Source organism: Calypte anna, chromosome 4B (genome assembly GCF_003957555.1).
Source record: "Calypte anna isolate BGI_N300 chromosome 4B, bCalAnn1_v1.p, whole genome shotgun sequence".
NCBI lineage: Eukaryota > Metazoa > Chordata > Aves > Apodiformes > Trochilidae > Calypte > Calypte anna.
The window spans coordinates 6,803,236-6,820,116 of NC_044249.1; the positions used below are offsets into that span (position 1 = coordinate 6,803,236).

Sequence of the window (16,881 nt, forward strand, 5' to 3'; positions counted from 1 at the left end):
CTGTCCTTGTAACAGCACACCTCACTCCTTCATATTTGAAGAAGCAAGACAAAATACTCAAATTCTTACATAACTCCCCTACACTTTAGGGACAGTTATTATTCTCAGCAAACCATGTTTGTGAAGATCTGATTATTTTTTTCTTCCTTGGTTTGAAGAAATAGCCTTGTTTGCTCCTCATTAAAACACATGTGCTCCAAGCTGGCAACAAGTTGACAACCTGTCTCTTCTTAGAAATTAACATTTCTAAAAGCACTTTGTAGGGCAAAAATGTCAATTGTTGACATTATGCTTTTTAGAGCTATTAATTTCTGTATACATTTCTACTGAGAAGCTGACAACTTGGACATGCTAAAGGCTATAGATTTCCAGGATTCTTCTTCCCAAACAGCATCTAAAGTATGCATGTGGGGCAAAATAAATCAAAATAGTTGTGAATGTAAGATATTGTTAAGGCATGCAAAGGAAATTTCTTTTCAGACTGATCAGGAAGTGAGAGACTAGCACACAGAGCTAAATTGTTTTTCCCATTTTCACTAAAGGCTTGCAAATTCATTATCAACCTCAAAATGGCTCTAAACATCAAAATTCTATCAGCACTATTTATACATGAGTCTATGAATGTTTATTTCTGTGAATTTTCATTGCAAAGGTAACTTATTCTGGCTTTTCTTTACATTAGCAAATTTGGACTTCTAGATCACATTAGCAGTGTAATTGTAATATCCAGCTCCTACTGACACCTTCCAAAGAATCATGTGGCCAGGCAGTAGGCAGGCTTTAACTACATTACAATAACCACGTTAACATAAAGTGTAACTACAGTCTTACCTTGTGCACTTTAATGTCTACTAAAAGACTGAATTAAATTTAATTTGCAAGTACAGTTTCCCTCCCCAACAGTAAAGCTTGACATCATCCAGTTTAACACAGCTATCACAGGTTAAAACCACTCAAATGCCATCTCTGGTTTCAGAGTAGTAGGACAAGCAGTCAAGCCAGGTTTCAGCTTGTTTAATTACACTGTCAGCAACAGCAATTCCAAATTTGAGACAATATTGGCATCTATCCCACCCTGACAGAGAAGCCCTGAAAAATAGATACAGAAGCAGGAATAGCTCTCTAAGGATCCAATAGTTATGCCTACTGAGGCAAGGTAGAAATGAGCAGAACAAGACCGCACTGACAGGTCTGTTCTTGGTCTACTGGATAATGTCTGTCACAGAGCAATATTACTTTGACTTCATTAGCCTAAAGATAATGGGCCATGCTTGAAATAACATGGACATATTTATTTATGGAACACTTGAGCTCCTACCTGAATCATTCGTGAGGATTGTTCATGCAGAATGCATTCACATCCATTTCAAGGACTTGTCATTTGTAAACTGATGAAAAAATAAACGCATATATTATTGAAGTATGCTACAAATAATGCAGAGTCACCTAAGAGAAATGAATACTTGAAGCTTTCTTTGAATCAAAATATTCCAAGTGGTACTGACCAGAGTTCAAAATTACCACAATTATCTGTGGCAGAATTCTTAGATAGCTACCAGTGGCTTGACAGGACAGCTAGGATGGCTAACTGCAATCTAACCTTCCAGGAGAAAACCAGGAAAATTGCATGCCTAATGATGTCCTTCCTTAAAAATCTATCAGCAAAATAACTGGATAAATGCAGGGGCTGTGGTTGGTTGGGGTTTTTTGACAGAAAAAGATGAAGTGGTACATCAAAAGGACAAACTCTGCTTCAAATAAGTGAGTAAGAATGTACACCTCCTTGACAGAGTCACTGTACTGACAGAGCTGTTGAAAAGCAGGAGTTCAACCAGCCTCTGAACAGGAATTCTGCTGTGGATACTTCACCATTAAGGTCCTTGTGAAATGACTGAATTCACATTTCAATAAAAAACTTGGACTAGTCATGGATTTCTCTACAAGGTTCATTATCAGGAAATGCACTCATAAAGACTGTACAATTTAGTCAGAGGACAAAGCTGCTCAGTAAAAACCAGCTTATTTCATTAAGTACACAAAGATTTTCAAAATCAATCTATCTTTTTTGGACAACCTTCCCATTTTCCTCTGCTCACCTTCTTTCTCCTCTGGAGGATGTTGTATCATTGTTTGATGAAACCTCCACTATTATTAGCCTTTCTTTGCTCACAATTAAAAATGAGAAGTTTTCCTTGGCTGAGATTAGTCTGGATTTACCATCAAGTTTTATGGTGCTAGGAGGAAGAATGAATTTGATCAGTAGGGAACATTTTAAAATAAACCCTTGTACTTCAACAGCTTTTCCTTCTAAAATCTACCTAATTTTTTTTAAAGGTGAAATAATTAATAATTAAATTATGAAACATTAGCAGAGGTATTAAGTATTTCTACTCCTAGCAAGCACACAAAACATACATTTTCCTTGCTAAATTCTTTAACACAAGCTAAAGATTCATGGTATGGTTTCTCATACCACAGTTCTGAGATTATCTTGGGTTATATACTCAGGTTCTTGATACTTTAAAAGGTACAGTGTATCCCCAGATTCATTCCTACTGTTACTGTATGATCTTGGAGCATTTCTAACTCTTCTCCTAATCTGAAGAACTATCATGTATAGATAACCTATATGCCTACACCTGTATTAACTTTTCTTCATGTCATTGTCATTGCATTCAGTCACTAGAACAGGCTGCCCAGGGAAGCAGCCGTGGCTCTAAGCCTGTCAGAGTTCAAGGTGTATCTGGACAACACTTCTAGCTATACAGTTTAGTTTTAGGTTGTTCTGCAAGGAGCAGGAAGTTGGACTTGAGGATCCTTAAGGATCTCCTCCAGCTTCAGATACGCTAGGATTCTATGATTTTACAAAGAAGGCTAAATCAATGCAGATAGTAATTAAGCAGAAAAAACCCATACAGAAAAAGGTACAACAACATAACAAGCAATGATGGGAAATACTAACAGTAATGTCTTCAAACCATAACTGTAAAGAATACTACTCTTTAAGGACACTTTTCAAGTAAATCATAAATAGAAACACTACAGAACAAATTACTTCCATGCATGGTTATTAGGGGAAGAAATCTTAAAAAAAAAGAACTATTATATCCAAAAAATTATTTCTAATCACATTTTTTTCCTGTAAAATAGTACAAGAGCACTCAAAGATTCCAAGCAAAAATAATGCAAAATTACAGACTACAATACACTGTAACACAAGATTATCTTTATTTCCAAATTGTACAAAGTATAAGTACAAAGATATAATTACACTGAAGTAAACCCTGCTCTTTAAGTATCTGAATACTTAAGCAATGATACTGCCATCAGAAAATACCTTTATTATTTCTCACTAAGAAATTTTTATCTTATAGAGCGATACATCATGAAATCAATTGTTGTACATCTAGGAAATTTACCAATAGAGCTCTCTTCCACTGGGGTGTACACTTTGATCTGTCTCATGTGAGTGTCTCTTCCATTTTGGTGATTAGCTAGAACAGCAATCTGAATCATGAACGTGCGAATGGGCTTCTTATGAGTGTCTGTTAAAGGAACATGAATCCAGCCACTTGGTTCCACTAATTCAAGTTGCTGCCAAGAACAAGACAAAAAAGCAAGACATTCAGAAAGAGTTAACATACTTAATATAAATGATCCCATAATAAACATCTTGAATTGAGCAGAGTCTTGCAAATAAATTGTTACTTTTTCAAATAAATTTGAAATAGCACAGTTGAATAGTTGTAGCTAATTTACATCTGGTGTAATTGGATAAAAATTACATTGCTTGAGTATAGTATTTGCCTTTCACAATCTACCATTAATTTGGAGCCTTAGCCTTAAGATAAATAATATAAAAAAATAGACTTGAATATAAATTCAAGAATGTCAAAGCAATACTATTTGGATCTTGTTACAAAGCACACTGATCAAAGTAGGCAGACAATACATGTCTAATTGTTTTACCCAGGCTCTCTTAGCTAAAACATGCTTGAATGACTGACATAGGAAGCTAAATCCACACAAAATCTGGGTTTTCAGAAATTCCTTAGATTACTAGGGGAGTAGGGAGAAGGAAGAGGAAGGTGACAGAGAAAAAGATGTAGGATAATTGGTGGACTTCATCTCACCTGTGTGTCAAGACAGATGCCTGGACAATTAATAATTGCTGCACAGCCATTTAATCACATTGAGGTTTATTTTGACATGGCTTTTATACAACTAACCAACTGTAATATGATTTTCCCCACTTTTTGAATTTTAATCCTACAGACACCAATGTCAAAGAAAATTAAGAATTGCATTTCTTTAAGCCTGTAACATCACTGATACATTAGTGTGCTGAACTCAAGCCAGATGCTATGAAGACAGTCAGGTAACAGCTTATAATTACAGCTAACTGCCCAGCTTCAAAGGACAGCTCAAAACACAAATGGAAGAGCACACAAGTAAATGGAAGTCTCATGTAGAAACAAAACAACAACCAAAGAAACAAAACAGTTGTCCACAAGCAAGTGGATTTCACACAGCTAAGCAAAAAAGACTTGTTATTAGCAGCTGCATTCCTCTAAAGGAAGATCTATCCTTTGAGCAGTTCAAAATTCCCATCTTTCTCCTGGAAATGACAAACATCCTGTCAAATGTTTTGTCTTTGCTGAAGCTTTCAAAAGACCCATCTGAAACCTACTGTTCAGAGGCAGCAAGCACCCTGAGGAAATAATCCAAGAAGCAAGTTTTAAAAAGTCTGATGAATACTTTAAGTTTAAAGAGAAAAAAACCAAACTACAAGCAAAAAAAGAGACTCTCTCACACCTCCACCTTAAAGAAAAATGAATAAAACCACACCAACACACCCCACAGCCCACAACTCTCCACTGCTCCAGGCTTTCCCACTAATAATTTCCAAAGCAGGAAAACTCTCTCATGGGCAAAGCAGGCAAAACTTGTGAAGCTGAAGACTGTACTACAATGTATTAAGTGCACAAAGCCTGATTGAAACTTAAAATGTTTTAAAGTGAACTCTTGCTTTTTGCCCTCTATGTAATAATACTCCACAGTGATAATTTGAGGTTTTTTAAAATTGATGCCTACATACTTCAGTAAAATGATTAAAACCTTGAGATCCACACAAATCTGAATGCTTGTACTTAACCTCAAGTTTAATGACAGCAAAACCTGACAACTACAATGTGAACATCCACTAGAAAAGGAAGCTCTATTTTGCCAGTACTAGACACACTTTTTCTGTGACCAAAGGAATGGTACAAACCAGCCACACACACTTCTAAATTCTTCCCCTCCACATTTGTCATGTTGTTCCTGATTAGTGAGACAGTTTCTCTTTCCAGAGGGTCCAGGTCCTTTACCAGGGAGCAGAAGGACATGGGAACAGGCAGTGGTGATACAAGACAAAATGCTGCCCACTCTTAGTTCAGTGTCAGCGCCCAGATCCAGCTGCTACAATTCCTAGCAGAAGGAGGATCAAATATGCAGCTCTACTCTGCCTGAAGCATTCCCAGTGTGAACAGAATCTAAAGGAAACTTACTGTGAAGTTTTAAGAAATTCCTATTATGCCCATGCAAATGGCAATCTTTCAAAGCCTTGTAAAACCAGCCTGGAAATCTGGGTGGATTTTTACAGGGAGGCAAAAGGCACATCCTCAACACAAAGGCTGAACTATTGCCAAATTTCAAATCCTTGCCTCAGAGCTTGGGGACACTGGAGCATCAAAGGAGGAGACCAGAATATTCTCACACAAGCAAAACAGCATACTTTTCACTAGCCTTATTCTTGGAACAGAACTGCTTTGGCTGAAAAAAGAAAAGAAAAAAAAAAAAAACAAAATCAACCCAAAGCAGACATCTGGCATGGAAAAATCTGTCTGAACTGAACTTTGGCAAGTTATAAAGGAGCTAAAAGTTAAGCCTTAAAATGGATAGGGTCACAAAATCTTGAGTACAGGTAACACTAGCAGCTCTACCTATAGTCAACTCTACACATTAAATCCCTTTCAGTTGACTTTGCTGTCAATCCTGTTCTTCAAAAGCAGTAGCCACTGTGTACATGTATCTTTCACCCCAACTCTACAGTGAGAGTCCACTTTGAGAAAACACCAAAATTAATTTCCTCCCAAATTTATCCCTCTCATGTAGGCCATTGAGAAACAGTCACAATTAAATGACTTTCAAGAAAAAATTTAAAATCTATTATTAATTACCAGAGTGAAATTAAAAATTTGATTTTGTTTCACCAGAAAGTTTGAAAATGGAAACCAAGGACAGAATCAATGAAAGTTCAGTATTCCTAACACAGTTCAGATCCTACTGCCCTAGACTAACGCCACACAATTTATTAGAAGTTCAGGGTTTGTGGTTTCTTTGACATTTGCTTCCAATTCTATAAACTTTGTGATAATTGGTAAAGAAGCATGAAAGTCAAAACAAAGCAACAAAGGGATAAAAATCAGAACAGGAAAATCTCTCACCTGTCCTTTGCTGCTGTTCCATGCTCTTACCTATTTCTTCTCCTGCTTTCTATCCATTGCCTTATTTCTCCTGTCATTTGTATGCTACAGCTTTACCTATAGACATATACTCCCAACCCCAATAATCCATACTATTTTGAAAGCTAAAGCAGAAATAATGTTCCCTATGGAAATCTATCCAGCCAATGTAATGGCTGTTTCTTCACTTTATTGTATAATCCAGAGGTTCAACAGAATTCCATATGCACTTGGCAAGGCTACTTTTGCAACTAAGGGGTTTTCTACCATAGAAGATGCAAACAAAATTAAAATTTAAAACATGTCTTTAAGAGGAAACTTATTTTTGACAGCAAATCTAAAGAAGTCTTTTAGATTTTCCATATTCAGTGATGTTCTGCTTAAATTCTGTGATATAAAAGTGGCATACAACTCAAACTGCTACTTCACCTAGACTTGCACTGCCAACCCAAGTTGTTTGCTCCATTTCCAGTAGGCTTACATCCTTGAACAACACATGATTTTTGTTGCCCTATGAAGATAACTTTTGATAAGATACAGAAAGGAAAAAAAATAAACCACTGAGTAGTTTTATACTCAGGGTCATTACAAACACAACTCAATGTATGTTAGAAAGGGCTCTCAGATTTCAGGGGAATAAGTTTTTCTGTGCATGTATAAGGATGAAAAATCAGCCTGTTTACTTCTCCTGGAGGAAAAAAAATAAATTCTTCTGCACACATGTGCTGACACAAAGCTTAGAAATACTGCTGCCATCACAGCTTCAGCATGATACAACATGATTCTCTGAATTTTTAGTGTATTATCACATTTCTAGTTAATCTGTACTACTAGATCCAAATGATAAAAACTTATATCCTGTGGCTGCCTCTAAAACAGGTTGTGAAACCAAATAGCATTTGATTTTACTCTGACTTTTCTCATAAAACTGTAAAAGCTGCTTTTTTTTATTTTAGTGACTTGGCCACCTTCGAAATGAAAAACAGTGGCTAGATTCTTCTTCACAAATACAATTTTGCCTTTCTACTTGCTTAACTAGCTCTTACCATAGAGTTATATATAAAAAAAAAACCAAAAACACAGGTTTTCAAAGCAGGTGTTCTCAATAAGTCAAGTATTCCTCCAAGTAGAAGATTATAAAACAGAATTCCAGAGGAAATAAATATTATTTTCAGAAATAAATTATTTATCAATACACAGATTTCCTCTGAGATGACTGACCTGAATTATGAAAGGCTTTGCCTTGCTTAGCCATTGTTTTTTACAGCTGCCCATATATGTTTCCACAACAACTGGCAAGGAAAAAGAAGGCTGGCTAAAGTTCCAAAGTTTTTTCCAAAACTGCCATGTCCTACCACATAGCTACCAAGGATTCAGAATCAGTAGACATCTGCATAATTCCAAGTATTGGAACTGTCAACACATGAAGTAGCAGAGCTTGGGCTTCAGCCATCACTTCACTTAGGAAGGAAGAGAACCAGTTAATAGCAGTGATGCACCAGTTCCAGCAGAAAAATGAAGCTTGTCCAAAAGAAACTTTGCAAGTTCCAAGTGAGTCAAAGGAGGGACACCACATTAGCAGCTTAACAAGAAACACAGAAACATGCTCAAAGGACCCACTATGAAAAGCACACTTCTTCGCTCTAACGAAGCAACGACCACCTAAGGAGGTGGCTCTGTGGTCTTAATCAGTCACCTCCTTAAACAGTCAAGAAATCCAATTTCAGCCCAATAGGTAAGAGCAATTCTCCATTCTTCCCAATAGCAGCTCCTGAAGAGTCTAGAGGAACACAGTCCATTCCTCAGGAAGATTCAAGTATGGATTTAGACAGACAGGAGACTCCTTGTAGAATATGCTGTATTAGGCCTTGAAACCTGCAAATTCCTACTATATTTAAGCTTTTTGTTCAGATGAGCTGAAATAAAGAACTTTTATTTAGCTAAATAAAAAGACTGGTAAGGTTCAAAAAAAGGGTCAAAAAATCCTTGTAAAAAGTTTTTCCTCAGACTATTCTACTCCAGATTAATAAAGGAAAAAATAGCCAATTCCTAGGTATGAGGAAGTTGTATATTGATAGGTGGGCCCATGCCAACCTCATGAAGTTCAACAAGTCCAAGTGCAAGATCCTACATCTGGGTCAGGACAATCCCAAGCACTGATACAGGCTGGGCAGTGCCTGGCTTGAGAGCAGCCCTGAGGAAAAGGACTTGGGAATGCTGGTGGGTGAGAAGCCCAACATGAGCTGTCAGTGTACACTGCAGCCCAGAAAGCCAACCTGATCCTTGGCTGCACCAAGAGAAGCGTGGCCAGCAGGTCAAGGGAAGTGATTCTCCCCCTCTGCTTTCCTGAGACCTCACCTGGAGTACTGTGTCCAGTTCTGGAGAACATACAAGAGGCATGGATGTGCTGGAGCATGTCCAGAGAAGGGCCGTGAGGATGCTCAGAGCATCCTCTCCTATGAAGACAGACTGAGAGTTGGGGTTATTCAGTCTGGAGAGGAAAAGTCTCCAAGGAGACCTTATTGTGGCCTTCCAGTATCTGAAGGGGCTACAAGAAAGCTGGGGAGGGACTTTTTAGGATGTCAGAGAGTATAGAACATGGGGGAATGGATTCAAACTAGAGGAGGGGAGATTTAGATAGGAAGTTAGGAAGAAGTTCTTCACCATGAGGGTAGTGAGACCCTGGCACAGGTTGCCCAGAGAGGTGGCAGAAGCCCCATCCCTGGAAGCTTTTAAGGCCAGGCTGGACAGGGCTCTGAGCAACCTGATCTGGTGGGAGGTATCCCTGCCCATGGAAGCGGGGTTGGAACTGATGATCTTAAAGGTCCCTTCCAACCCTGAAAATTCTACAATTCTATGATCTGATTAAATAACAACTAAACACACAAGCCAAGCTATAAAGAGTAAGTAAAGTTCACTAACACAGATTACCAGAGTAAATATTTCTCACAGGATATGCATCATAGTCTAGAAGTAGCATAGAAGTCAACTAGACCAGAGAGATGCTGACAATATACTAGAGAAGTGTTCAGTCAGCTCAATAACATAGCAGGGAAATGCTATGAAAAGAGACAAAAGCCAAATGACATGGCCAAATTTTTAAGAATGCACCAAATTTTACTTCATTTTGCATACATCAGTTTACAACACATCTTGCCAAGTTTCTCTTGGAATCCTTTGTACCCCTATAAATAATCAAGTGGCTCAAGCATGCCAATTCAGTTTATGCAATGAAGCTGTTTGTAAGTGACAGCATACAGAGGTCCAGAATCACCAATAGCTCATCTTTGAATTGTTCAATGAACCTTGCAAAACATTCTTTGGAAAATGCTCTGTAAAGCAACCTTTCTCATTATTATGTCAAGTGAAAGCAGATGGCCACCATCTTGAAAGATTTGCACTATGAACTCCAGGTAAGAGGCAGATATCTGCAAGGTGAAGTTAAAATTCTTGCTAAACACTATGAAAACATCAAACAGCAGACTAGTGTAATGCTTGTAACTAAAAATACGTTTCTACTCAGGTATCACTGAAGACTTTCAAATAGTTTTTACACAAGACATGCAACTGGATGGATGGAGATCTGCAGATAACTGATACAATGCAAAAACACTACTGACAAACCTGCCTGAAGTCTGATCCAAAAATCAATTAAACCACACTCACCCACCTCTCCCCCAGATCATTGTAATCATTACCAAGCTAAGCATCGGTATGACTTTGTCATGGCTCTCCAACAGGTACTGCAATGCAGTGAGGATTTGCCAGTGGGGAATTACCAGTGGGGATCCTCTTCAGGCATCATCTCAGGGACACAAAAATACATTTGAATAACTGGATTTTCTCAAAACAGTGTCACATATAGGTGCTACACTGGCTAGTGGTCCCTTATATAAAAACAAGCTTGATCTAGTCTCATTTCCTTATGATTTAACACCTAAATTTCTATGGTTTCTTTAAACAATGCAGATTCAATCATAGCAGCCAAACTACAACAACTCAAAGAATCACAGTTATAGTAAATAAATAACTCTACAAGAATGCATGGATAGATTCTCAGTGTAGGTAACCAGCAAGATATATCCTCCTTGATGGGGGGCCATGGATTAGCACCTAGGATGCTCAAGTGTTAGGACTGCAGAAGCAGCATAACAGACATTGGACAGTGTCAGTGGGTTATCACACTGCTACCTTATCACAAATTTTCTGGATGGGTGATGCCAACTGAGCTATGATGTAATTTAGATGTCATTTAGCAGAAGAGATTCACTACCCAGCTCAATTTTTTCCTTGACTGGTCCATTTTAATATTCTTTTGAATGAGTTGTCCTGATTAGGATTGCCCCTTATGGTAAAAAAGCAACAAAACATTAGATTTGTTTCTGCTGATAAAACAATGAAGTCTCACCCAGATACACTACACTGATTCAGACTGAATTTCAATACTGTAACTTGGGAAGAAAGCAGCACTAAAATTTAATCCATGAAATGTTAAAGAGAGAATGCCAGGTTCTGCATTATTATTGTCCTCATAGTTTGTCTTTGAAATCTTAAATCAGATGAGGAGCATGTTAGAAGACAACAACTAGGTTTTGGATATGAGAAGAATCCCTGGTGAGGGACATAAGTCAGAAGAGAGAAAATGGGGTACAGCTGCACCTGCCATGGGACCTCCAAGAATCTTATGACATGGCCTCACAGGAAAAACAGCTGTTTAAAAAATTCCAGGTGATAAGGAATCCTAAGTAGTGATGCCTTCAAAAGGATTAAGACTGTGCTGAACTGCTCACTCCTAACTCCTGACAGATGAAGTCACTTTGGTGGAAGTCCCATAGGTTGACACATGGATGGTCTGGACATGTGTGGAGGGGCCCCTGCCCATCACACTCACAACCACACCCTACCCATCACACAATTACAGCATCTGCTCACTGTACTTGCCAGTACCACTCCCCTCAGGCTGTGTTTACCTGACTGTACAAGTAAGTAGCCTGCCAAATGCTCAGCTACTGTGAATTTGTCAGCCAAAACTGCCTTAATCAATTGTAATTTCAGAAAATATTGTCTGGGTGGTAAGAAAAGAACGAGCAAAAGTAAAGGGAAAAAAAATAGACAACAATCTTTGACTACTTCATCCTCCAGAATTCAGCTGGAAAGAAGTTTTCATCCCAGAAAGCTTATCTGCAGAAACCATCAAGAATTTGTCACAGACTGTTTGCTACGAAAGTCTCTCTGGAAAGAAAGGAGCACTGGTTTCAGATTTGTTATGCCATATGCATCTTCTGTTTTTTGTTTTATGTTCTGTGTGGGAAGTTGCACAGACAGCTCAAAATTCAACACAAAAACACATCTCAAGATTTATATAATGTTTCAGAGAGGGCCAAAAATATGAAATAGGCTTGGACTCTCAAGTTAGCTCTCAAGTCCACATCCTTAAAATTTTTATTTTTTCAATGAGCAAAGTCAGTTCAACTTTTACATCAGAGTTTATACTTGACACATCTATAAATTAAATAAATTAGAAAATTAGTGACTAGAGGACTGCCTGTCTGCATGTGTTAAGTGGCACCCATGCTATCTACTGAAAAAAAGCAAAATATAAAAAACTTAACCCTTGCTCTTTGAAAAGCAGAGTCATCAAATCAGCAAACAGAGTGACAACCCAGTCTAGCAGAGAATTTCATGTGCATATACAGAAACAAGGCCTAAAACTCCAAAGCAAACCTTCAGCCACAGCAGGAAGTCATCTAAATTTACTTTGCTTTCAGCTAAAACAGATTCCATCTTAGCAGAAACCTCCAGAAGAAATAGTGTCTCCAGCTGAAATCAGTCATAACAGCTGTGAAATTCTGGATCTCCCACTTAATGAAAAATGGTTTTTGTAATTCATTTAAGGATCAGTCAAGAGAGGAGAAAGGAAAGGCAAACATACCCTAAGCTCATTAGCATTCTCCTGCTGGGACCTTCATCTCATTAAGCAACTCTCACAATACAGAGGATGCCATACCTTTGCAGGTGCACTGCTATTTAACTTTGAGAAGACTCCTGGTACCAGGGGAATTCCTTCAGACCTACAGGGACTTGGCTCCAGTATGCATCTCAGTTACTTCCTTTGACTTGGCAGATAGTATGCTGAAGCTGAAACAGCAACAACAAAAAAATTCTTCAGCTTATGCTCTAGAGTGGTGGCCTGGCTGACAGTGTCAAAAGTAGGTAATGCAGCCCAAAACAAACTTTCTGCTTCAGTTTGCCTGCTTCTGGTACCTAAGTTGTTTAAGTTGCAGACATACTGGAACAGACTGCATCTGGACAGTCTGGCCCTAAAAACAAACAGTAGAGAAGCTATGGTTTGCTGCAAGTCTTTAAACTCTCCCAAATTCCAGCATTTTGAAAAAGGGAGGAGGATTTTTTGTTTTGGTTGGTTTTTAAAAACAGGGTACTGTCCAACTGAAATTATCAGTAGCTCAGAGTACTATAGATGCAGATTGGAGAAAAGAAACAGTAACTTAAAATACTAGAAAATAGTCAATCCTGCACATTCAGAAAGAAGTGCAAATCTCATTCAGTGAAATCAAACATGTTGTACACTTTTTTGAAGGCACTTCAAATCATAAAAGCTCACCTCACTGCAGTGTTTTTTTCATTTTACAGACAAGTAACTAAGGAGGAGGCCTCATCTACACAAGGTAAAATGCAAGTATCCTACTAAGGAGGAGCCTGGCAGATGAGGGGCAACTGACAGAAATAATTTCTGGTAGGATGTGATGATGCTGAATAGAACCAGAAGATCCTCTAACAATTACATAGTTAGAGAATCAACTGTTGTAAAACTGGAGCCAACAATGGCATAAACATGACAAATGCAACTCATATACCTGCTTTGAAAACCCTTCCTGTAACTTTTACCTTATCAGCAAACAGGGAAAAACAGGGAGACTGCTTTACACAAGGAGTGTCAAACACAACAAAAAAACCCATAAAATTTCCCTAGTTTCTTTCCACAAATAGCACTATCCAGACTCAAACTTTATAGTCACAACACAAAATGAGTCAGAGGGAAGATAGGAGCACTCCAACCACCTACTGCAGAGAGACAGGAGAAACCATGAGGTAGGATAGTAGAAAAAGCAGACAGCTCTACAAAGAGAACAGAAAACATATTGAACAAGAGCAGTGGAACATGCTGCAGCAAAGAAGTCTGACAAGATACCAAAAGACACCCCAGAAGTTCAGATGAATTGACATTACAAATGGGACTGCTGACTGAAATAACAGGACAAGGTGTTGATATTGGCAGTTGCATTTTATGAAAGGTAAGAGAACACCACAGAATTCTAAAAAAAAAAAGAGAAAGAGAAAGAGAAAAAGCACAAATTTCCTGTTAGCAAATAAACTAGTGCTTTAAAAGAAAATCCTACAATATTTACTTGCTAAATTATGTATCTTATACAAGATGACACTTAGGCAATTAAGATACTAGAAACTAGGAGACAGACAAGCATAAAGGAAGAGATCCTATTTGTTTTTCTGCATCAGAACTGCTGGGTACAAGCAGAGACAATACAACAATACAAACAGACTGTATGAATGCTCTGCACCGATGGAAGTTAAAAAACTGAAAACACTACTGGGAAGTAACTAGTCTTACAAAGGTGCAGAGATTTGGAAAATGGATGAAAACTTTACTTGTGATGTCTGCAGTTCCCTTTTGTTCTAAAATATGTAACAGAATGATACTATGTTTGTGTGAAAGTGCAAAAAAATCAGCTCATAATTTACCTTCAGAATTGTTTAGCCATATCCAGGAAATATGTCTAGACACAGCTACAGTTAAATTATACAAAGAAAGTATTTAAAAAAACAATTATGTAAAGAGTATAAAAAATTTAAGTGTCTGAAAACCAGCCACACAGAGTTAATTCTGTATCAAATCTTGAACAACTCAGAGATAGCCTAGTGATTACACTTCACATGCCTTGTACTTCACATCCCAGAGAATGCTGAAATGCTTCAGAAATTTAATATGGGAAATTAGTAAATACAGGAAAAGATGGGAATATCTTGAGATTTTTAAAAAGTCAATAGCAGTAGTAGAAGACAGCTGCTATTCCTCAAGCACCCTTCATAGGTGAGGGGAAGAATGTACATCTAAAACAAAAGAAAAACCTTCCCCTCACTGAAAAGAGATCTTATTACACACTGATGAGAACTCTATGTCTGACCTTCTGTCAGAAGACAGGCCCATGAAGCTGCATGGATCTAACATTTTACCTGTTACACAAATACAATTCCTGAGTGACTTTGATTGTTAGAAAACTGCAATAAACTATACCTGACAGCTACCAAATGAAAAAAATCCTACTTATTCTTAATTAGCAAGAGCAATTTGCTAAGTCTTGTCTTTTTGTGTCTTGTAAGACACAAAAATCACTAAGGCTACGTGAAAGTATTTCTCCTGGATGCACAGGAATTGCTTGTTTCTGGGGAACTAGAGATGAAAGAGGCTTAAAATCAAGGAATTTAGAGACCTTAAACCTATGTAAGTAATCCCCAAATCCTACAGAAGTATAACATACAAACAAGTAAAATATTTTTGCATCTGGATAAGGACTCTGTGGATGTGGATACTTCGTAAAGCAACAGGGGCAAACCTGATAAACTGCAACATTACTCAAGCTCATTACAGCACGCCAGATTTCAATAAGCAAATACAGAGTAACATTTCACAGGTTCCAGAGCAGATGTAATGCTCAACTCAAGGAATATTTACTCATTGGAAAAAATGCAAGAGACTGTTGTGAAAACTATTTGTGTAAATTTAAAATGCAATGCAACATCTGAGAAAGATCCCAGATTCATAAACATGTCTTACTGGGGATATTTCTTCTCTTTTAAAGTTCATTTGTGCAAAAATATAAGAGTCTATCTGTCAGAAGTCCAGCTGGGTAGCTTTATATGTATGAGCCAGAATACACTTTCATAAATTTGCAAAGCTGGAATCATGACTTGCCCAATGGAAGCATTTAATTTTACATCTACACACAATACCTTCTTATTTAACATACTGGAGGTCCTAGTTTGGGTCAGGATAGAGTGAATTTTCTCTCTTGAAATTTTGCTTTTAGCCAAGTCTCTCATAAGTAGCTGTACTTGCTGAAATTAGGAGCAAGTTTCTCAGTCAGTGTCTGCTTCTAGGACTGGTAACACTCCATGTTTATCATTACAGACAGAGAATGGTCTGCAGAACCAAGGCCACTGCTCAGTTCTGAGGAACATCTTGTGTTCCAGAAAGAAAAAAGGTGTAAGGAGGTCACACCTCTGACCCTCCTTTAAGGGGACAAGTGGACAAGACAGGTGACCAAAACTGACCAGAGTATTCCATCCCATACCCATCATACTTGGTATAAATTTGGGGGATCACAAGGGTCAAACCTTCTTCCTTCGTCATTTCTTCAGCTTTTCACCTTCACCCTTCTTCCCTTGTCCCTGTTTGCTTCAGCATCCTGGGAGGATTCCATCCATTCCTCTGCCTGTGCTCCTGACCCATGCCAGCCTGAATCCCCGTGTTCCTGCCTCCAGCTCCCAACTGCTGCTGACCCCAGGAGTCCAACCTGGACTTTCCCAGGGCTGCCCTGCAGCCTCGGTGGTGATGTGAGAGTTACTGGGGGCAAAGGGGGGAAGTTAATTGCCAGCCCAGCATTAAACCATGACACCAGAACAAATACCTTTTGCTTCTGCTTTCTTACAAATCCATATGTAAATATGTCCAGAAAAATGTAAATTTCATCATTTAATGTGGTTGCCAGACTCTGGACTCTGCTTCTCTCAATCTAGAGATCAATCTAGATCACTCTCTCAAGTTCTTTCTAGTGTCAAAGATTCCTCAAGTCACCATTCACACAAAGAATCTACAATTCAAAGAAATATTCAGATAGAGCTATACAGTGTTGAGCTGATACAAGGGCTTGGTTTGGAAGGGACCATAAAAAAATCACCTAGTACCAAACCCACCTGTCATGGGCAGGGACATCTTCCACTAGCCCAGGTTGTTGAAAGCCCCATCCCACCTGACCTTGGAAGGGGGCAGCCACAACTTCCATGGGCAACCTGTTCCAGTGTCTCACCACTCTCACACTGATGAATTTCTTCCTAATGTTTTATCTAAATCTACCCTCTTCCAGTTTAAAACCACTCCCCCTTGTCCTATCACTACATGCCCTTGTAAAAAGTCTCTACCCAGCTTTCCTGTAGCCTCTTCAGGTACTGGGAGGTCATTAGAAGGTCTCCCCACAGCCTTCTCTTCTCCAGGCTGAAGAACTCCAGCTCTCTCTGCCTCCCTCATAGCAGAGATTCTGATCATATTTCTGGCTCTCTC

General features: G+C 38.4%; 1 protein-coding gene across 8 annotated transcripts in view; it reads right to left on the bottom strand.

Annotated features, from left to right (window-relative positions):
• Window positions 1–1,323: 1,323 nt before the first annotated feature.
• Window positions 1,324–16,881, bottom strand: part of ANAPC10 (anaphase promoting complex subunit 10) — a 38,643-nt gene continuing 23,085 nt past the window's right edge. For 6 of the 8 annotated variants that reach the window (XM_030450906.1, XM_030450908.1, XM_030450905.1 and 3 more), the window contains exon 5: window positions 3,209–3,594. In XM_030450906.1, the coding sequence (XP_030306766.1) occupies window positions 3,364–3,594 (231 nt within the window). In that variant the 3' untranslated portion in view covers window positions 3,209–3,363. Of the gene's footprint in view, window positions 1,389–2,154; window positions 2,235–3,208; window positions 3,595–16,881 lie in introns of those variants that run through there. The other 2 variants (XM_030450912.1, XM_030450913.1) reach the window with 2 other exon arrangements.